A 10,647-nucleotide genomic window follows, 5' to 3' on the forward strand; every position below is an offset into this window, starting at 1 on the left:
TCAAGAATATTGTTTCTTTTTCTTTTCGCGGTTTCCATCGGGAGGAGTGTTCCTTCAGTGGGGTCCCGGAATGCTTGATGTACCATTTGACAGAACACCCAGTAGACATGTAAGAACATAATTTGCTCATCATAACGGACGAATCGGGGCCATGCCAGCTTCAATCTGTGTCATCTGTTGTGTGATGGTTTCTCGGTTCTGGGGGTCATTTGGCATGCGGGAATATTAAAAGCAGCACAACAGGAAATGGTGTAGACGGTATTTATATAATGTCTAAGTTCTAAAAATTCTTCAAATGATGCAGAAACGACCATTATGCTTTGCCAACCACCACCGGCAATCTTATTTCTATTAAGCAGTTGTGGTGTTTGACAGTAGCCCCCCCCGCTTTTTTTTTCTAATCATACAACATGGTGGCCAAAGATGCGATGTTGCTGTTCCCTGTACTTTTCCTGTCAACGTTTAACCAAAATGCAGTCCACTCCAGTACATCTCAGTATTAAAGTAACAGTCACTCTTTCATGCAGCTTTTAACTAATTCCAGTCAAAAGACAACCCCCCCCACCCCCCCGACCCCCGCCCTCAATCTTTGACAAGATAAGAATAAGCGTGTGCTGCATCCCACCGAGAACAGCTCAGTAAATAATATCTTATCTCTTCTGATGCGGTCACACTCATAGTAATAAACTAGTGTTGTCTGCCGGCTCTCGCTGACATTAACAAGATATGCCTTTCAAATATCATGGCCTTTGGGACTGGGTCACAGTCGCTATTTATAGAAGGTCAAAACTTCATGATAGTTCGGCGAGAGCGATAACCGAGAATAGAGCGACTTTAGCTGGCTGTGCCGCAGCTGCTTTTGTGTCGGCTGTTGCTGGAGGCTCTTGAACAGATGTGATCTACATAGACTGTGGATCACTGGTTTATAGCCGGTACCGGTGCTTACAGTACTTGGAAGTGATACAGAAACACTGAAATGTTAAACGTTGCAATGCTGCCGTTGGGGTTTCAGAGCAGGTTGTCCTTTCTTTTCTTTCGCAGTGCTTTGATTTTTAGTGGCAAAATTTGAAATAAAGTTGGCGAATATTGTTATTATGACGTATGTAGATGTACTGTAAATGACATCATCATCCTTTAAGTCCATGTTGTCAATCTTATATTGGTCAAAGAAGGGCTTCCAAGTTCAACCACGTGTGACATGTCTAAAAAGTTACGACGTCCCTCCTCAACAGATGCACCACCCTTCGCTTAATATGTGCTCTCTCTCCCCCACCCCCTCCTTAATATTCATAGCTGTGCCTTTAAAGTGCTGGCGCCTCTCTCGCTGTGTCCGGGCCCGGTGGCGTGTGCCTGCTGTGTTTACTGTTCACCTTCTGCCCAGAGTCAGAGCCCCCGAGCTGCTACAACCGGAGCCACCATGTCCAAACCGCTGTCCGACCACGATAGAAAGAAACAGATTTCCGTGCGAGGACTCGCCGGCGTCGAAAACATTTCGGCGTTGAAGCAAGATTTCAACAGGCATCTCCACTTTACGCTGGTCAAGGACAGAAATGTGGCCACCAGGAGGGATTACTACTTCGCCCTGGCCCACACTGTGCGGGAGCACTTGATTGGCAGGTGGATCCGAACTCAGCAGCACTACTATGAGAAAGACCCCAAAGTAAGTCACGAGAGCACCAGGAGTTATTCAACTGATAACTAACATAAAAGGCGTGCTATTCTCTCAGTATAATATCTTGTGTTTGTGATACACGCTGTACAGTTTGCCCCCACACACAAGTACTGGTTCCCACCTGCAGGACATCTGAGAAAGTCTGTTTCATTGAGCACTTATTGGCTACTCAGGAGACACCGTGCCCTAACTTCAATGTGCTACCGTGTCATGAAGTACTGCACCTATTAAACCAAAGGGCATTAATCATTTTTGTAAGAGCAGGGGTTTTATATTCCTGCACAGCACTTCCAGCAGCCTGAAGTCAGTGTAAGGTCATGGCATTTAAACTTCAACTTCTCATCACTGTGCTGGTATGCTGCCGTTCTTATAGTGTGCTGAAACGTTAAACCCCTCCGTGACCTTCTGTTCCCTTCCTGTCTGGCCATAATGCACATATCTCTTACTTGTGTCATATGAGCACATACCTCTAAGGGCACCGGGGTTCATGTACAGTGAGGCGGCGTCTCAGCGGCTGCAGTGTTAATAAATGAAGAAAAAGCAGCAATTAAAACGACAACAGGAAGCTGCAAATAAACAGCAAGAACCACTACATTATAACTGTGTATAAATAATAATGGTTGAGTAAAAAATGTATTTTCTTAGAAGGAAAAAAAAGTTCCTCACAAGATCATTATTAACTTTACTGGATAAAGAGGGTAGAAAATGTCCCTGCTCTTCTCCGCTTGCCCCGCAGGGTTACAGTTCTGAAGTTTAACTTTCAAAGCCCGTACATCTCCATCTCAGTAGGGAGACATCTACTTCTCGCATCGAGCAAGTTTTCAGATTCCGTCTAATCATGCGTGGGTGGGCTGCAGCCTCCAACTCAGATAACGTTCGACATCCCGACTGTATGTGTTGCTCCAGACCGAAAGGTCAAAGGTGGATCCCTTAAAGGTCTAAACCGAAACTTTGAGGACGGATGACATCTAAGTCCAGTCAGAGATTTCGTGTTGCATTTAAGGTTGCGAACTGCAAAGTCACTGTTAGAGCAACGGTATTTATTGATACTATTATTGTTATTGTTTTTAGGCTAACATGCATTCTTTTGGGGTAAAAAAAATGTGATATATGTTGATGAGATTAAACAAAGATAAAGTTCAATTTGTAACATGCAGTCATACCTAGTTACTAGTTACTGATGTCATAGCTCTGCCAGTCGTACTAATTATTATTCTCCACATCTATCTGTGCCACTTCACTTTGCACTTGAACTCTGTAATGAAAGGGTATCGGGCTCAGGCTGACCTTTCCAGCGACCTCTACAGGAGCTATTTTTGGCAGGGCCAAAATGTTAGTGTTATGTAACACCCGAAGCAATCTGTCCCCTAGTCCCTCCTCTCCTCTCCTCTCCTCTCCTCTGCTCCCCTGCACCCTCCCCCTCCACGAGGAGGAGAAAAAAAACTAAATGGCAAAGGCTAAACACAGGCTCAGGTGGCGTATTATCCATGCACTCCCAACCATGAAACTAAATAATTAAACAAAGATTTCCTTTATAGGAGGAGGAGGGACAGGGGGGGTGTTGTTGTGACATTTGGCATATGATCTCGTAGATTTCTACCCATCACGATACTGTGGAGATTGTTTCCTTCATCCTAATCGTACAATGAAAATCTGCTCATTCAGTTTCATTTCTCCCCTCCTCCCGACACCGTAGCGAGTGTACTACATCTCCCTTGAGTTCTACATGGGCCGCACCCTCCAGAACACCATGGTGAACCTCGCGTTGGAGAACGCCTGTGATGAGGCCATGTACCAGGTGAGGGAAAGAGCATATTCTCATTATAACTGTGAGATCCCTTTTTCCAATCATTGTAAAAAACACGAGCTCATCAGTCCGTGATGCGCTCTGTTGTTGTATAGTTGGGTTTGGACATGGAGGAGCTGGAAGACATGGAGGAGGACGCTGGTCTGGGAAATGGTGGCCTGGGACGTCTTGCTGGTGAGCAGCTTTTCATGGTCGACGAATTCAAAGAAATTTGTCCCCCGCCGACTGACTTAAATAATTCATTGCCAGGCGTTGATTTGTTTTTTTTACCTGCTGTCTCTGTTTTTTAGCCTGCTTCCTGGACTCGATGGCTTCCCTAGGTCTGGCTGGCTATGGTTACGGCATTCGCTATGAATTTGGTATCTTCAATCAAAAAATTGTCGACGGCTGGCAGGTTGGAAATGAAAGAGCACAACAACGGATGTGAAACTTTGTTGCCTTGCTACAGTCATTTAAACATCTCATTCATTAGTTAATTTTAACCTTAAATAACCTTCTGAATTTGTTTACTTCACCATTGTCATTTCCTCGTGTTCATTATTATTTTCAGTCCGGCGCGGCTCAATAGGCACTAATGAGTGTTTTTCCCTTCATTATAAATGTCCGTCATTATCCAGGTGGAGGAGGCTGATGATTGGCTGCGCTATGGCAACCCCTGGGAGAAAGCGCGCCCCGAGTACATGCGTCCTGTGCGCTTCTACGGCAGGACCGAGCATCACTCCGATGGCGTTAAATGGGTTGACACTCAGGTGAAACTATTATTTCAAGAAAAAAAATAGAGGCTTTCTGAGATGCGGCGATCTATTTACTGACGTCTTTTCCCGCGCTGGTACCGACAGGTGGTGCTGGCGTTGCCTTATGACACCCCCATCCCCGGCTACAGAAACAACGTTGTCAACACCATGAGGCTGTGGTCAGCGAAGGCTCCGTGCGACTTTAACCTTAAAGACTGTAAGTGTGTCTGTGTCGTTTTTTTTCTCCACCATGCAACAGCTGTCAAATGAGCTTTCACGTCTTTCCTCCTTGCAGTCAATGTTGGCGGCTACATTCAGGCCGTTCTGGACAGAAACCTGGCCGAGAACATCTCCCGCGTGCTGTATCCCAACGACAACGTAGGTGAAAGATGTGACTGTTTCGCCTTTTAGTCTGTCAGAGCTGCAGAAGGGAGGCCACGCTAACCTGCATCAGATGAAATAAGAAGAGATGTTAAATGCTGAACATCACATGAGCTGCACACTGCAGGGCTCCTGTTTAACGGCGTGGCTCATCTTAACTCAGAAGTCCTCGGTCTTCAGCCTGAGCCACCGTGTCTTTTATGGTGGAAATGAGAGCTGCTCGCCATGAGCCGACTCCCTGAAGGCTCGAGGAGGAGGATTTTGGAGATAACCATCTCATGTCAGGGTCTTTTAATTTGTGTCTGTAAAGTAAGAGCAGAAACAGCGGTGGACGTAACATGACAGCTTTGTTTGAATTCAGCCCAGCCAAGTGTTTCCATGCGGTTTTAAACAATGTTTAAGAAACGGCGAACAAAAGTATGGATTCCCTGATTATTTCATAAAAATGAACCCTTTTTAGCTTTTTAACATCAACAACAATAACAATCTAACCAATTGAGGATCAGACAGGATGCACTTTACCCATTTTTATATGATCATCATTTTTGAAGACTTTAAAATGGGGTTTAAAACATTAGCTAATTCGTCATTTTAATCTAACAGACAAATTGACTTTAGAATAACTCGAAGATGAACTACGGGGACAAAATGTAAGTGTATTAACTGCCTTGCGCACATTTAAAACTACAAAATTATATCATTTTACATTTCAACAAAATGTGCTATTTCCTAATTCCCGCACTTGACACGTGACTGAGCACATACCGGTTCTCCTCCACTTGCTGCCGTGTTGTGTACGTTCTGCCACATTGTATGACGTCGTATGACATTGTATTGAGATCCTGAAAGCCGGATCTGGGCCTGATACCATCAACTCAGAATAAAATAAAACACACGTGGGGGGGCAGAAATCCTTTTCTCTGACTGGACAGCAGTGAGCCACGTGTGTTCCTGGGGAACTACAGCGTGTTTAATCACGTTACATTCACCAGTTTACAACAATGACCTTCGGCTCATGATCACCAGTTTGTCTTCAAGAAGCAGACGTTTAAATCTCTCCTTAACTCTTCAGAAAGCCAGAAATTGTAAATAATGTTGACTTATTTCAAAGGGATTTGATGTCGTGCAAAACTCGTCTCGTTAAGGTTGCTGATGAATTCAGCTTTTTTAAATAATACACAATCCGGGAAGTCAGCGTTACATTTCCACACAACACACCTGCATTAGCATGCAACTGTATAATACGGGTTTTTGATGCTTTGCGATTGCAATTGCATGATAAAAAAATGTTTGCTGCAGAACAGACACGGAGATGTCTTTCTTTGTCCTCAGTTCTTTGAAGGGAAGGAGCTCCGTTTGAAGCAGGAATACTTCGTGGTGTCTGCCACCCTGCAAGACATCATCCGTCGTTTCAAGGTCTCCAAGTTTGGCTCCAGGGAAATTGCTCGCACGGACTTCAGCAAACTGCCTGACAAGGTGAAGCGGGAAAAATAAACTCCTCCACAAACTACTTTCTGTCAAAGATGAAAAGATTCCGCCTCCGATGTTTCCTCTGTGCTTTTCTTAAATTGCCTCTGTCAGTGTGTCAAGCAGGTCGTCAGTGGGTTTTTTATTGTATCTTATTGAAATGAACAGCACAAAGCCCTCCGTGCTGACGTTTAATAATGTGCTGCATGCTTAGGTCGCCATCCAGCTGAACGACACCCACCCGGCCATGGCCATTCCCGAGCTGATGAGGGTCCTGGTTGATGAGGAGAAACTCGATTGGGACACGGTGAGGAGGACACTATGTTTTGATTGGGACATCACCATTTTAGGTTTAGTTCATTTACCTCCAGCATCACTTACAAAAAAAAAGTACAGTGGTACAATATTTATTTTTATGTTGTTGTTTTTCTTGCTGGTGTCCAGGCTTGGGACATCTGCGTGCGCACCTGCGCCTACACCAACCACACCGTCCTCCCAGAAGCTCTGGAGCGCTGGCCGGTGGACCTGTTCGCTCATCTGCTGCCTCGCCACCTGGAAATCGTCTATGAGATCAACCGCCGCCATCTGGAGGCCAGTACTGCACGCTGCAACGTGCTGTCCCCTTTCAAGTGATGCGCTGCACAATGAAATGTGTATTTACGGCAGCAGATGGGTCACACAGTGTCAATGTTCCCCCGTGGTTAAGTGTCGTGATAATAAAGTCAATGATGGTACATCTGTCCTTTGATCGGCGTGGTTGGACACGACGTCGAGGAGAAGAGGGATGATGTCACAAAAAGAAGCACAACAATTCCATTTCAGATATTAGATGTGTTTATGAATGGATGGCTTGCATGTTAATCTTGCCAATGTAAAAAAGATAATGCATGTCGAGAATTTAATGTATGTACACAGTCAACGGTCATGTTGCTGCTTGTCATGTTTACTTCATTTCAAATGATCCATTTTGACTTACTTTTATACCGATGATACGAATTTACTCTTGCTTGCAAAAACAAGCGTTATTTTACTGACGGTGTTATTTTTAACTTTGCAGAAAGTTGCGGCCCGGTACCCCGGTGATAATGAGCGCCTCGGCCGCATGTCCCTCATTGAGGAATGTGGCCAGAAGAGGATCAACATGGCCCATTTGTGCATTGTGGGATCCCATGCAGTCAACGGAGTGGCACGTATACACTCCGACATCCTCAAAGCTACTGTGTATGTCCGCCAAATACCTTCTTTCCCCCCCCGTAATTATTCAAAAGAGATGAATCCCCCAAATTAGAACTACACAGTATGCGTAGTATGTGCTTTAGTTTGTGTTTCATAAATCCTGCAGGCTGCTGCACGGTGTGTGTGTGTGTGTGTGTGTTCTGACGTGTGTGGTGCTTCACTCTCTCTGCAGTTTCAAGGACTTCTATGAAATGGAGCCGCATAAGTTCCAAAACAAGACCAACGGCATCACTCCTCGCCGCTGGCTGGTCATGTGCAACGCGGGGCTGGCTGAGGTCATCGCCGAGGTCAGCCGCGTTTTAACACATACAGCGCTGTTGGATAAATGTCTTTGATTTCCTTAGTCTCCGTTTGCTGTTGACAGAGAATTGGCGAGGACTTCATTCGTGACCTCGACCAGCTGCAGCGTCTCCGCGAGTTTGTGAACGACGAGGCTTTCATTCGCGATGTCGCCAAAGTGAAGCAGGTGAAGTATTATTTGATCCCAGTTTACAGCCACGTTTATGTGTCAGCTTGGAGGGACTCGTGAATAAACGACCAGGTTTTATTACAGCTGGCAATCAATAAATCAGGTAATTACTGCCTTTTGATTATAACGTGCACAGATTATTCAATGATAGTGTCAACCTGCTGAGCCCTGTGATCGATGCCTCCATCTGCAGCGTGAACGGCCTTCTGCACAATTAGTCGGCACACATGAGTGGGCAGAATGTGTCTTGTTGTTCTTTTCGTCTGGGGTTGTTCATGACGTGATCAATTCAATGTTTTTGATGAAGTAGGAAAACAAGTTGAAGTTTGCTGTTCACCTGGAGGAGCACTACAAGGTGAAGATCAACCCCAACTCCATGTTCGACCTTCAAGTCAAGAGGATCCACGAGTACAAGCGACAGCTGCTCAACTGTCTGCACATCATCACCTACTACAACCGTAAAGGGCACATTTTCAAATTCTGATCAATGATCAAAGTGACTTTTAAGATCATTTCAGGGCAGAATCACGCACATCTTCTGATATCCCCGCCAGGCATAAAGAAGGAGCCCAACAAGCAGTGGACTCCAAGAACTGTCATGATTGGAGGAAAGGTTCGTACGGTCTAAAGACACGCGACTAACGCGGCCCAAGGCCCCCCCTCACAACTCAGCTTCAGTTCATCTGAGCACTCCTTCTCCGACTCGCAGGCCGCTCCTGGCTACCACACGGCCAAGATGATAATCCGTCTGATCACAGCCATTGGCGAGGTGGTCAACAACGATCCTGTGGTCGGAGATCGTCTTAAGGTCATCTTTCTGGAGAACTACAGAGTGACACTGGCAGAGAGAGGTAATTCCCACATCGCTGCCCTAATCCCTCTTTCCCGCTTGTTCTCCTTTTATTTTTCTCCCCCCTGCAAACGCCGCCAGTCCGATGTTTTTGAGACACAAAATCAACCCTCGACCCCCCCCTCCCTCCCTCCTTCTGTCTTTCAGTCATCCCCGCATCCGACCTGTCAGAGCAGATTTCCACAGCTGGCACTGAGGCCTCTGGCACCGGCAACATGAAGTTCATGTTGAACGGCGCTCTGACCATCGGCACCATGGACGGAGCGAACGTCGAGATGGCCGAGGAGGCCGGCGACGGCAACCTCTTCATCTTCGGCATGTTGGTTGATGACGTCGAGGCGCTTGATAAGAAAGGGTAAGGAACCATCCGTCAGGGCTTTGTATCTATCTGTAGCTCATAAAGTTGGTCCACCACGTGTTTATTCATGTTTGAGTCCCCCAAATGTTTTTTTCTACAAACTCAAACGTTATTTCACCTTTGACATAATACCACAGGAAGCAGAAGCGAGAAAAGTGTTCCTCTCTGTCTTTGTTTTTGTGCCACTACCGTGTGTATCGTCTGTGCATGTTTTTTTATGGGCAGAGAGTACCACGCCTTAATTATCAGGTTACTACAGCAACAAGTCCGTGCTTCTGTTTTTCTGAATGTACGTATTGTTTCTTTCGGTTCCACTTAGGTATCACGCTCAAGAGTACTGCAACCGCCTGCCTGAGCTTAAACAGGCTATGGACCAGATTGCTGGTGGCTTCTTCAGCCCAAAGCAGCCTGACCTGTTTAAAGAAATTGTCAACATGCTGATGCATCATGACAGGTAAAGACATATCTAACATTCCCAGCCTGAGGCGCGCACATGCGTACACGCATACAAATAAGAACGTAATTAAACTTGCGTGCCGGCGCACCGGAAAAAGAGGGACAGTAAATGCACGTTAGCATGCGGTAAACATAAGTGTACGCACGTGCATTTGCGTCACGCTAAACATTTGAGTTTCGCTCTTCCCCTCCCCCGCAGATTTAAGGTCTTTGCTGATTATGAAGACTATATCAAATGCCAGGAGAAAGTCAATGCTCTTTACAAGGTATGTTTATTAAAAACTATACATGAGCCACGCGGTTCCCAAAGGTCTGTTTTGCATTTACAGTATGATTCTATTCAGCGTAGCTTTATTATAAGTGCATCCATGCGAAAGGACTCAGGGCTACTGATCCTTTTAATTACTCATCATATTCATAATAATGAATTAACGACGTTTCTACACCACATCAGAACCCTAAGGAATGGACCAAGAAGGTGATCCACAACATTGCAGGATGTGGCAAGTTCTCTAGTGATCGCACCATCGCCCAGTACGCCCGTGAGATCTGGGGCATGGAGCCCACACTGGAGAAGCTGCCCGCCCCCGACGACAAGCAGTGAACCTTCCACATGACGGCGCCGCATCCCGACCTCCCCCCCCGGCTGGTATCACACGGCGTACGCCAACGTGAGAATTTACCTGAAGGATCCTGTGCGTCATTCAATGCTTCCTGCGTCACCGCGTTGTGTCTTACACAATCTCTTGAATCCGGATGAGTTTACGTTCAAACCTGCAGATTCGCGGGAATCAAGTAACAGTGGATAATGTAACATTGCTTTGTGAATTCATCAGTGATATTTTTTATTGAAAAATACAGACCTTTGTATTTCCACTCAAACCCATTCTGAATAAAATGAATGTTGAAAGACCATGAAAGCCTGGGTGACTTCTTCCCGTTGATCCGCACCCTGTCGTTGGTGATCAACATTACATTTGGTGTGAAGAAAACCCATTAGCATTGACAGAGATGTAAGCATGTTTCCCCTTGACTGGGTTCATGACATATCGAGGGGTGACAGTGAATTTCAGGATTACGTTTCAGAGGACCAGATCCCGGATGCAATGAAAAAAACATTTTTACCTTTTGAAGTGAGTATTGGCCAGTTCATAATGATGTTACAAACTAGTTTGAAAAAAAAAAAAAAAATGTAAAAACTATATTGAAAGTGTAAT

The 10,647-nt window shown here is 45.5% G+C and overlaps 1 protein-coding gene across 1 annotated transcript; it reads left to right on the forward strand.

Annotated features, from left to right (window-relative positions):
- The first annotated feature begins 1,290 nt into the window (after positions 1 to 1,290).
- LOC120822908 (glycogen phosphorylase, muscle form) lies at positions 1,291 to 10,350 on the forward strand. Its single transcript, XM_078106717.1, has 20 exons — positions 1,291 to 1,660; positions 3,369 to 3,470; positions 3,575 to 3,653; positions 3,770 to 3,873; positions 4,097 to 4,228; positions 4,319 to 4,430; positions 4,509 to 4,591; positions 5,927 to 6,070; positions 6,276 to 6,368; positions 6,506 to 6,652; positions 7,119 to 7,282; positions 7,470 to 7,584; positions 7,662 to 7,763; positions 8,077 to 8,224; positions 8,321 to 8,379; positions 8,476 to 8,617; positions 8,764 to 8,971; positions 9,294 to 9,428; positions 9,630 to 9,696; positions 9,885 to 10,350. The coding sequence occupies exons 1-20, from the start codon at positions 1,418 to 1,420 to the stop codon at positions 10,032 to 10,034; spliced, it is 2,529 nt and encodes an 842-aa protein (XP_077962843.1). The 5' UTR covers positions 1,291 to 1,417; the 3' UTR covers positions 10,035 to 10,350.
- Positions 10,351 to 10,647: the final 297 nt, after the last annotated feature.

The sequence above is a fragment of the Gasterosteus aculeatus genome, chromosome 7 (assembly GCF_964276395.1).
Source record: "Gasterosteus aculeatus chromosome 7, fGasAcu3.hap1.1, whole genome shotgun sequence".
NCBI classification, from domain to species: Eukaryota; Metazoa; Chordata; class Actinopteri; order Perciformes; family Gasterosteidae; genus Gasterosteus; species Gasterosteus aculeatus.

Bases quoted from the DNA above. Each gene is read 5' to 3' on its own strand.
- LOC120822908 (XM_078106717.1), top strand. From the start codon at position 1,418: ATGTCCAAACCGCTGTCCGACCACGATAGAAAGAAACAGATTTCCGTG. The intron at 3,471-3,574 runs GTGAGGGAAAGA...GTTGTTGTATAG, and splicing joins GTGATGAGGCCATGTACCAG to TTGGGTTTGGACATGGAGGA. The intron at 3,654-3,769 runs GTGAGCAGCTTT...TCTGTTTTTTAG, and splicing joins TGGCCTGGGACGTCTTGCTG to CCTGCTTCCTGGACTCGATG.